At 30.4% G+C, this 12,706-nt stretch overlaps 1 protein-coding gene across 1 annotated transcript; it reads left to right on the forward strand.

The window, feature by feature from the left end:
- Nucleotides 1-4,716: 4,716 nt before the first annotated feature.
- LOC116016418 (bZIP transcription factor 11-like) lies at nt 4,717-6,064 on the forward strand. The gene has a single exon (XM_031256670.1). It carries the CDS (start codon nt 5,341-5,343, stop codon nt 5,854-5,856), a length of 516 nt encoding a protein of 171 aa, XP_031112530.1. The 5' UTR covers nt 4,717-5,340; the 3' UTR covers nt 5,857-6,064.
- The last annotated feature ends 6,642 nt before the right edge of the window (nt 6,065-12,706 follow it).

Below are 12,706 nucleotides of genomic sequence, written 5' to 3' on the forward strand. Positions count from 1 at the left end.
GGGAAAGCGGAGGAGGAAGGAAAATAAAACTCTTATTTTATTAGGGAATGAGTTTTGTAATTAATGGGGTAATCAAAACCCATAGTAGTGTTTTAAAAACCTATCAACCAAACAATAACAATGACTTTGATACCCATCCATGATAGTTAAACATGTCAACGAAACACACCCTTAAACCTATTGCATATGGTCTTCCCATTCCTGATAGCTAAATCTGTCAATCAAACACACCCTTAAACCTATTGCATATGGTCTTCCTACTATAGTTACCTCTCATGTGTAATTTATGGGTTGAACGAGAATTACCCAATGCATATTCTCGACTAGTAGAGTTTTCCTCATCATTAAAAAAAAAAAAAAGAATATTCATGCATGTAACCTAAAATCCAACTTCTCATGGTGATTAGTCCATCAATTTAGTTTCTTTATGAATGTGATTAATGATGCATGTCCAATTCTGACCAATGAGTTTACAAATTGTTTCAACCAAATGACGATAACAATGATCCTGATATAAAGTCGAATGACGATAATGATCTTGATATAAAGTTGTATGACCACCACCAAAAATCACTCTCAAATTAAACTCAATGGTAACCTTTTTCTTATTAACATAATTTCAAAACATTGTAGGATGAAGGTGGGATGTTTCACAATTAGTTGTTAATTGATAGTTAATTATGTTAATTAATTTAATGAGTTGATAATATTAATTGGTTGTAAAAAAAATATTTATTGATTTAGCAAGTTACTCTTAGTTGATTAAATGTAAAATGACGGATGGTAATAATATTCTTGAGATGTGATCGATACTGATTTACCAAACACATAAAATTTATTAGTTTTTATCATAAAACATTATATTGTAGGTTCCCATGCATCTCATTGAGACTCATACGGGTACTAAAATTACAAAAATAGCCGATATACATTCATAATACAGCCATCACATTATTTTAATAATTATATATACAATAATAGTAATAATAAAGATATGCTTCATTTCTTTTTGGAAGTTACTGGGTGGAAGAATTTGATATACTTTTAGACTATACTCTGAATTCTTTGAAAAATGGAATTCATCTAATCTATACTTTCCAACTTGTGCAAAGATAAAGATTAGGCCATCTTCTATTGATTGGACTGATAAAATAAATTTTATAAGTGTTTCTATGGGCTACTGGTTCTATATGTTTTGACACCAATCTTTATAGGTAGATATGGAAGAATTACTTCTTTCAACTCATTTATTAAAATAAATATATTGTTTTTCTTTTATTTATTTTTTTTTTAAAAAAAAAAAAACGGTGTAGCAAGAGTATAACCAAAAGTTTTCTTTAGGAAAATCAAGTATCAAAGTTTATCACCATTAATTCTCACGAAAATTAATTTTATGATTTTGTCAAATGTAATTCCATTTAAAAAACCCCGTTAGCCCTCTTTTTATTTAATCTTTGTATCACATTTCTGCATCAAGTACAATTTATCAAAATCTACAACACAAACACACACACACATATGTGAGGGTTCATAATGTGAAAAAAAAAAGAGTAAAATGTGGGACTAATCTAATTCATCACTTTTGATAAACCAACGTTTGAAAGTCACTGAAAGATAAATAGAAAATGGATGGGGTCAGTTTTCTAAATATTGAAAATTTAAAAGTTTACAATAATTATAAAATTGATCCCGTGTTTTTTTTAACTAAAACCTTTCATCGTTGATATGATGAACCCTAATGGACGATTGTGATCAATCCTTATGTTTTATAGGAGGGGTTGTTCCTGTTTGAACTCGCCCTTATAGAAGAAGGTTCATGTGAGAGCGAGCATGCTCCCAAATAAAAAGTGAGGACTGATTTGTATATATAAACAGTTGAGGGTGGTTGAAAAATAACAAAACAAAAAAAAAAAAAAAGATATGAAGTCAGTTTTGTAAATATATGTAAATTTAAAAGTTTGAAATAGTTATGGAGTATAAAATTAAGTTACCTTCTTTTTTCTTTTTACAAAACCTTAACTATTAATTAATCTTGATGACTATAATTAGTCTTAACTTTTTTCAAATCACATATCATTTCTAACCCTATATATAATAGCAAAATTTGTGGGGGCACGCATCGTTTTCTTGTCCAAATTGATTTAAAGTGCAGATCAAAGCATCGTTTTCTTGTCCAAATCAACATAAAATTACAAAATAAAATTGACCAAAAATGATGTGAGTTCATACGCGATTACAAGAGCTAGGGAGATAAAATTCAGTACTAGAATGAACGGATTGAAGATGACTTCCACTTTTCCAGATCTGCTCCTAAAAAAAATTAACCATAATTTTCATAAGTTGACTATTAACTTCCCCATAGAATGCAAAGCACGCTTTTGGATCACTTTACGCTTATACCATTTTAATAAAAAGTGAGCACTTTTTGGTACTGCTTAAAATTTAACACTTTTTTTTGTTAGGGTAATGGAGTGATATAAATGAAATCAATTTAACAAGTTATTTAAAAAATTATAAATCCACCATTAAATTTGGACTGTCAACTTAAATATTTTATTATTTACAAAACTATTAGTAGTTTTTTCTGGAGGAGAGAGATGATGATTTGGAAGAGATTGAATAGAGAGAGGAAAAATAATTTGCAGTAATGTGATTTTTTGTGAGACTCGCACACGAAAAAAGAAAATAGAAGAAAAAGACGCGATCCATGTGCATCATTTTCTCACCTTTATCTCTCATAGTAATTCTGAAAAAAAAAAAAAAAAAAAAACCTAAGAAAATATGTCCTCTATTGAAGATGCTCTTACCAACTATAGTCAAGAATTTAGGGTTAAATTAATTTGGTTTAATTTAATATATGTGTTTTTAGTTTTGATATAAGTAAAGACAAAATGCTAAGTAAATTGTAGCTCTATGACATCTCTGTAGCTCTCCCAAATGGAAGGTCAGAGGTTTGAACCCAGACCACAGTGGGGGGCATTTTTGCAGAGGCAGTAATACTTAAAAACAAAAATAATTAAAGACAATATTTACTGTGTTCAAATTGACCGTTTACAATTGTCATTTTTTTAGTTAAGAAAAAAAATCATACTTCTATTCTAAAGTATTATCAAGTTACATAGTAAGTTCGTATATTTTGTTTATTGTAAATTTAGTCATTCAATTATTGACATAATTATAAATATTATTCGTTTTTTTCAATTATTGCAAGTATAGCACCTACTTTTAACAATATTCAGTGCTCTAAATGAAAGACTATATTTATAGCTATTAAAGGCCATGACCTACATTTATAACTTTAGAACAATTAAGGCATTAAAAATATAATTTATCTTGAATTAATCAGAACATGTCAAGTCTATAAGATATAAATTATAAGGTAAAAAAGAATAATAAAAAAATCAAATAAAATACATGCAATATTTGAAAATACTGTGGACTATGTATATACTTTCAATGTTTATTTATATTTAGATTCTCCTAGTAGACACATTTATTGAGACTCATGTGATAAAGATACTTCGTGAATTCCTTATTTTTACTCTCAATTTTTACTTACACTCTTAAATTTTGACGTAGATATATTTTTTGAAATCTATGTAATTAAGATAGCTTATCTTATTTGCCACATTAGAGAGTAAACTAAAAAATAAAAATAAAATAAAATAAAAAATGAAAGAGTATATGTAGACTGTAGTAGACCTCTGCCGCATTATTCTATGAAAGTTGGGTGGAGTTATAATTAAGCAAAAAGAAAGGGCATGTGAGTGAAGAATACCAGAATATGAGTAATATTAAAGCTTTTGAGTTAAAAAAAATTTTAATAATAGTTTTATAGGTGATATTTCACTTTTAATCTTTATTTTTATCACAATATTCTCATTTAGTCTTAATATTATTGTGGTATGACCATTTTTAGTTCTTCGTCAACGAAATCGTTGAGATATCGTTAAATACAAAAATATTTATATCTTTTTTATACAAAGTAAGTTGACCCAATATATATATATATATATATATATATATATATTTATATATATATATATTTTTTTAAAAAAATCTATAATTGAAGACCAAGATGCCTTTGTATTTAACAATATTTAAACTGTTTAGTTGATAAAAGATCAAAAATAGTCATGTCAAAATAATACTAAGACCAAATTTGATTGATCTAATAAATTAAAAAAAAAAAACTTAAAATGGATTGTTACGTATAAATTTATGACAAAAAATGAAATTAACTCTTAAAATTTTACTTTTTTGTAAAAATTATCTATTAATCTTTTTAATTTGAGTTAGTTTGTTATAAACAACTTAAAGTGATTTATCTGGACTACCGTTAGAAAAAGTTAATCTGTATACACTTTTGAGTAACGATTGTAAATTTGTGACAAATGAAAGTAATATTTTTTTTTAGAACACAAATGAAAGTAATATTGAATTACGTAGTTATGAAAGATGATGGTTCCCAGCTGGATCTGGACGGTCGTGGAGGCTTCTGCGCCCACCCCACATGTCCCATCATCCCTGTCCCCACCCACCTTTTGTCCCTGAGTAGATTCCAAACTTCTTTTTTTGGTACTCCACTTCACATATTTCTCTTTTCACCCCCACTCAATTTTTTTCTTCTTTTTCCAGTTTCCCATTTTCTTTTTTTTTTTTTCCTGACCCAAATTCCACCACTTTTTCCGCTATAAAATCCCAATCAAATACCTAGCCCTTCCTCTACCTCCTCTTCTGTTTTCTCCTTTTACACTCTCCACTATTTACTGGCCCTCTGCTCTTTCTCTTTCAAAGCCTTAAGCTTCTCATTCCCACCTTTCTTCTTCTTCTTCTTCTTCATCCAAGAACAGTTACTGTTCTTGGGTTTTCTGCAATTCTTGATCTTTTGTGTTTGTTTTCTGTTGGAAAATCCGAGTGAATAGAATAATCCTGTTGGTTGATCTGTTCTTCAAGTCTGGGGGGTTTTCTTGAAGCTAATCTTGATGATCAACATATTATTTCTAATCTTTGAAATTCATGTCTGCAATTCTCAGTGAACTGTTTCTTTCCGGTTGTATGATAAATTCCACATATAGGCGCAGGACCCATTTAGTGCAATCTTTCTCTGTTGTCTTCCTCTACTGGTTTTACTACATTTCATGATTGTATTTTGCTTCCATATATAGATATATATACATATTATTACATATATACAGATATAAATATAAATAAAACCACCTCTCTACTATCTCTCCATTTCTGAAGAACTCTGCTCTTAACTGTTAAGGTCATCATCGATTCACTATCTGGGTCCTGCTAGTTTTCTCTGTCATCTGAATTTTTTCAAAATTTTTTTTTATGGCTTCCTCTGGTGTGACGTCACCGGGGTCATGTGTGCTTCAGACCTCGGGTTCCGAGGAGGATCTCCAGACGCTGATGGATCAGAGGAAGCGGAAGCGGATGATATCGAACCGGGAGTCGGCGCGGCGGTCGCGGATGAGGAAACAGAAGCATTTGGACGATCTGATGGCGCAGGTTTCGCAGCTCCGGAAAGAGAACAACCAGATCGTAACCGCCATGAACGCCACCACGCAGCAGTTCCTCAACGTGGAGGCGCACAACTCCATCCTACGCGCGCAGGTGGCGGAGCTCAGCCACCGCCTCGACGCGCTCAACGAGATCGCGAGCTTCGTGAACTCCAACAATGGCGGTTTTGCGGCGCTCCAGGAAGAGGTCAATTATTGCTACGGCAATTTCGAATCTCCTCCGGCCGATGCGTTTTTCGCGACGGCGAACAATAATTCCTGGAACTTCCTCTCCGGCAACCAGCCCATCATCACCTCCGCGTCGGCGGCGGACATCTTGCAATACTGATCAAAGAAAACACAGAGAAACCTGTCTTTTAAGCTCCAGGATCCAACATCATTAAGAATGTATTATTAGTAATAGTAATGGTTTTAAGGAATAATAAAATGGTTCTGGTAAATCAAGGAAAAAAAATGTAATTTCTGTAGTTGTCATTTGGCCTACCTTTAATTAATGTAATGCAATATTAATAGAAAAATACTACTTTGTACTCCTATTATCTAGTTTCAGCTTTTACTCTTACACTCAAAATTTTAATATAGACACTCGTGATGGGACTACATACAAAAATAAAAGCTTTATACTGTCACGTCAGCTAGTCAAATTGGGAGAGTGTACCCCTGATTTAGCTTAGTGATTTATCGTTTAACTTGATGTCACAACTAAAAGCAACAATGTGAGGTTCGAGTCTCACTATAAATATGAATAGAGAAAGGCTTTAGAAGGATAGAAAATGTGGATCGGATACCTCGTATGCACATAAAAATTAAAATTTGACGGTGCGTTAATTGAGCAATTTGCGATTTACCTTTGCAGTAACTCTGTGGACGTGATCATGTGAGCTTATGATTAGTCTAGTGAATATGTGATTACTTGTTAAAAAAGTGAGAGAGTAAGAATTAAGAGTATGTACATGTAATACAACTCATATTAATATTAATATTCCCACCTAATTAAGAGTACTTGGACTTTGAAATACCGTATTTTAATTACAATTTAATATATGTTCTTTTGCTTAATCATCTAGGTAACCTCATTAATTTAACTAAGTTCAAGGAAGTAATGCAACGTCGACGTTGTAAGGACGTGTAAAACTGGGCCGTGAACCCACCAACCAAAAACATGCGAAAACATAGTACTACCTGAAATCTCATCATTATTATTACATACAAAACACTGCCTTGCATTTGAAAAGATCAATAACATATTTAATCTAGGCAGATATTTTTGAAGAAATTATAACACGCCTTTCATTCAAGGAATACGAATACTATTCTATGAACAACATAATAGGTCAAAAAAGAATATAACTTTTATTTTAGAGTTAATGTGATATTGGTCCTCCGATGGAGTATAATAATTTGTCACGTTTAGTCCTAAACTTTCACACTGACCACTCAAGGTTATTCGACTTTCAAATTATTACTATTCGTGGTCCAAGTTAACCACATATGGTCTTTCAATTTTTGAAATTTAACTAACTGTGATCTTCCTAAAAGGACCATGAGTAGTTAAAATTTGATAGTTGAAGAATCATGTGTGGTTAATTTAGACCATGAATGGTAAAAATTTGAAAATTGAAGGATCACAAGTGATCAATATAAAAGTTTATGACTAAATGTGACAAAACCACTATACTCGGAGGACTCCAGCTGGTATTAACTTTTTATTTTATTATTTAGTTTGTTAAGTAGATTTTTGAAATTATATTCGTTTGTTTGATGGATTTAAAACATAAAAATGGAACAATATAATCATTTAAAAATAGAAGTATCTTTCTTTGATTATTATACGTTTAATATACCCATTATTAATTAAACGAAAGCAATTTAAATATTATTAGTTATCAATTTTTAATTTCATCATATTTAGTCCCACGATTTTGTTAGCCTTGTTATAAATTTTTTAATTGACTTTAATTTTTGGAACAATCTAATAAAGTTACATTTTTTAATTTTCTATTCCTGCTTTAAAAAAAAAAAAAAAAAAAACTCTCCTAAATGATATACTCCGTAGTCCGTAATATAGAAGAAGCTACTCTGCAATTTTTAATTTTAATAAAGTCAATCAAATTATTATTTCTTGTATCATTTATTAATTTATAATTATTTATGAAGTACAAACGTAGAGAGGTAGCTAGGTGTACGTGAGCATCATTTTAGAAGTAATAAAAACCACAAAAAATGATTTAGAGGAAGTCAAAAGCCGCAAACTGGGTACAAAATTTCAAGATCTATGACAAGTCGCACGTGCATGGAACCAATGTCTTCGGTGCAACACTACAACCACAATCCTAGTTGTAATACTATAATGTCTCTGCTCTGCGCGCCTCCTTCCACCTTTGCCCAAAATTCACGATTTATATATGTCACTTACACTAACATTACACGATTACCCACACTACTAGTTTAATCTGGCAAATATTTGTTTTTACTATAAAGTGAAATTGTATAATCACCGACCAATTTCTAACGTCTTCATACCTTACCAACAAAAGTTTAATCATATAACATTGTAAAAAAAAAAAAAATACAAAATAAAGAATGTTTTGGGTTCATAGCTCAATTTAAATTTAAAAATATATATATCTATTTTTCATGATATGACATACTCTCTTATAAATTCGGTAGAATTTTTTTAATATATATAGGAGGTGTTTGGTTATTGGCTTATAAGCCAAATTTTAGCTTATTTGACCAAGTTTAGCTTTTTGACCAACCAATAAGCTATTTTGAAGTGTTTGGTAAATGACTTATTGGCTTTGGCTTATTGGGCCAATAAGCTGAAAATTGAAAAGCTAATGAGTGTAGCTTTTTGTATCAGCTGGTTGGGAACAATGGGTATATTGATTATTTTATCCTTTGAAATCAATGGGATTTACTTTTAAATGGGTGGTGTGTTTGTTATTTTATAATAATAATAATAATAATAATAATAATAATACCCTTAAATGTCATTTTACATTCAATCAGCTACTAGTAAACAACTAATTTACCAAACAGTTTTTTATAACCAGCTAATACAACTAGCTGGTCAAATCATTTAACGCAATCAGCCATCAACTACTAGCTAAACCAACCAGCTATAAGCTATAAGCTATCAGCCGTTTGCCAAACACCCATAATAAAAATTATGTTAGCATTGACGGTAGAAACTTTACTTAACATGTCGGCCCTGTTTGGTAAATGGTTGTTAGCTTATTGGGTTAGCTGTTTGGATTAAAAGGAATGATTTGTTGATAACATTAGTTGATTGTAGAAAGTTGTTTGATAAATTAGCTATTAGCTGAAAGCTGTTATCTCAAAAAGCTAATTGAAACGGCTGTTTTGAGTAGCCTTTTGAATTTTAGCATTTTGGAGTTACAAAAAGTTTATTAACCAAAGACATATATTGATTTTTTAACAAAGTCAAACAATTAATAGTGGTCAAATAAGCTAAAATTGGTTGATAGACTGATTATTTACCAAACAGGACCGTCATGTTGGTTGTGATTGATTATTATAATGATGTTAATTAAATCAAATGACCTTTCGATTAGGCAATTGGCCAATCAAATTGCTGTCTTGCAATTAGTTCCTTTTACTAAACAGCACTAGCGAAGCAAAAATAGAGAAACCTATAGCCATTTCTCAAAAATGGGAAAAAGTAACAAAAGTGTACATAAAACAAACTGAAAGTTGGGTAGCTTAGATAGGCAGAAGGAAAGCTAGGAAGTGCAGAGTGGTTTAACTTTTGGGTGTGAAATGAAGCACTGGCAAATGGTTATGCAACTTGGATTTCACAGTGGGGTGGGGGTGGAATATAATGTATAGTAGTTTATGGTTTTTCTTTCGATGCCATTAACTCCCATGAATCCATCTTAGGTAAACATGACAAACCAAAAACAATAATGTAAGTGAATTCCTAGTGGAAGGCAATTAAACCAAGTTGTCCCTACACGTGCCCAGTTTTTCTTTCATAAAGAAACAAAATCTTAACAAGAAGACAAAGGTTTGTCATGTTTTTAGTCAGAATCGAAAAGCACACATTGCTCCATAATCCCGTAGACACATACGCAATCAGTTTCACGTCCCCACAGCTTTGAATGCCTTTCCGATCCAAGACTACCATGTAAACCTGAGTTTGGTAAGATGAAATTGTAATTTCATTCTTACCCAACTTCATAGAATTATATTTTGAAAAATATTACACTCTTACTTCTTACTCTTAACTTTTATCACATCTTACAAATTCTTAATGTAGACATTTTTCATTAGACTCACGTGATGAAAATATCTCATCCTTTGTTGCCACATTATGGAGTAAAAGTGATTGAGTAGAATTTGGGAGTACATGTACTATAAATCTTACATTTTCATGGTTTAGCCGTAAGGAATTGCAATTTATGTGGAATTTCAATTTTACAATTTGTCGAATTGTAATTACATGGTAAATGACTATTTTACCACTCTTCTTTTTATTATTATTATACAAAGACATTTTAGTTTTTATTCATTCTTCACTTCTTACATACCTTTCAATTCTCAATCATTATATTGATGTCTACCAAGTAATGTAATTTAAATTCCACTTTATTCTTTTCCCAACAAAGTACAATTCATCTTCTCCCTAATTCTCTCCTCCCAACAAAACGTATTGTCAAGTTTTAGCGGATTAAACAAACTTTACTGTTTCCTAAACATCAATCAATATGTTACGTTACTAAATCAACCTAGAAAGAAACACTATATGGTGACTAATTCTGGTGTTACGGTCTTATCTCTAACATTTAATAAGAGTAAATGATGTTATTTCTTAACTGGAATGAAATGTGGTGACATTTTTTTAATTATCGTCAATTTCACTTTGCAAACGTGAACACTTAAATATGATATTTGTAACAACTAAATATGCTTCTTGATTAATTAATTTAAAAAAAAATGAATAAAAAAACTAAAAAATTTTCAACCAAATAAAACAAAAAAACCCAGTCAAACTCTAAAATCCAAACATAAATGCAATGTGCAATCTTTTGATACTAAATGTGCAATATGTTACTATTAAATGCACAAACTATAAAAATTCTGAGAAGTGCATATTTTAGTGTTCCAGTTTGCATAGTAAACTTGATGATAATTACAAAATTGTCACTGCATTTTTTAATCTGATTTGATCCGATTCGTCCGATTTTTCTAAATATAAGGCTAAGATTGATTCTTAGTTTTTTCCTAAAGATTTGTTCTCATATGATCCAATACCCCTCCCTCCATCTCTCTCTCTCTCTCTCTCTATATATATATATATATATATATATATGCCAAGTGCAAACCTGCATCGAGAAACACTATAAAATGCATTTATTGATGCATTAAAGTGCACTCAAATGGGTACTTTGTCCCTTAATTGGGCCGGCCCGGTGTGAATGGAGATTACTCTAAGTATAATACGGGTTTAAACGTGCCTCCTACCGTTAAGGCCTGCTTAGGACACCTCATGGTCTAACAAAAAAAATGCACTCAAATTTGTAAGTTTGAAAGTGCACTACACAAAACTACAAAATGCATCTATTGATATGTGAAAGTGTAACTTAAGACATTTGCACATTTACATGTTATCACATGCATTTTATGGTATGTACGATGTACTCAAAGTTTGTAATAATAACCAAATTGTCGCCACGATTTCCCTGGCCTTGGTTTAGAGTCATTAATCTTCTCAAATCAACGACTATGATGAGTTCTCAATTTTCTTCTAAGCACTAGTCCTTGCTTGAGTGTGTCTAATTGTTATATATATCTAAAAACATTATATGTGTGTCAATCCATGTTATGTCCCTAGTATTTGTCTATTTTTTCTATGCTAATAAATGTATACATTTTACTTTAAATATTGTACACTCAATTTTATTGAATAAAATTATCCAGAGGGGATTTTTAAAAAAAAAAAAAAAACAAAACAAAACTAACATCACACTGTTATAACCATATTATTATTTAACGAATTCTAAAATTGATGACTACATCACTACTACGGTATTATCATACACTTATATATACCATATTTTTTCCTATTCTTAATTATTCCGTATCATTTTATTAAAATCATTATATAACAATTAATTTAATTGGAGATTATATTTTAAATAAATTTATATAAATGGAAAATCATATGCGTGTATATAATACACATAGTAATTATTTGTGTATATATAGCAATATATGTGAGTACTATTGTACTAGCTTAGCATTATAGATATTTATTTATTGATTTGTTTTGTAAATATGGAGTATAAATTTTATCAAAATTACTTACATTATTATTAACCATAAATATAAATTATTTTTCATTTTTTTCTCTATATTTGTCAAATATGATAATTAAAATTTACCACTTTGTATTGGGAAATATAATTTGGGCATTATTTTCGTGCATTGGGCGTACAAAGTGTTATTATATATAATTTTTTGCTTGTTTATTATTTTCAAATATGATAATGGAAAAAGTGTCAAATAGGCCACTGAACTTATCGCTTTTGTGCAATTGGGCCATTGAACTTAAAAAGTGTGCAATTCAACCATCAAACAAGCAAAATTTGTGTAATTGGACCATTTTTACAAAAATTTTCTGGTAAAATTCAATTATATTGCTAACATATATGTATTAAGAGTGACATTTTCTTCTACCATACTAGTTGGGATTCAATATTGAAATGTTTTTAACTCAAATTGAATTAAAAAATTTTGTAAAAATGGTCCAATTGCACAAATTTTGCTTGTTTGATGGTTGAATGGCACACTTTTTAAGTTCAATGGCCCAATTGCACAAAAGCTTCAAGTTTAGTGGCCTATTTGACACTTTTTCCTATGATAATTAAAATTGTTTGGGCATTATTTTCAAATACGATAGTTAAAATTGTTTGCTTGTTTGTTATTTATGGTTGTTTATTATTTGTGTTGAAGATCATATATTAAATTTAATTTTTCAATAATTGTTTCACATATTTGTGCCTCCCGCACGCATTTTTGTCTTCAAGAGCACATTGTTATGCCTACTAAAGCACATTGTTGAAGTTCATAGGTGGTAAATTTTATTTTTATTTATCTAAAATTGAGATTCATTCTCATTTCTCACCTGCTGCGACCTTTTTTGCACCTAAACC

This window comes from Ipomoea triloba, chromosome 1 (assembly GCF_003576645.1).
Source record: "Ipomoea triloba cultivar NCNSP0323 chromosome 1, ASM357664v1".
NCBI classification, from domain to species: Eukaryota; Viridiplantae; Streptophyta; class Magnoliopsida; order Solanales; family Convolvulaceae; genus Ipomoea; species Ipomoea triloba.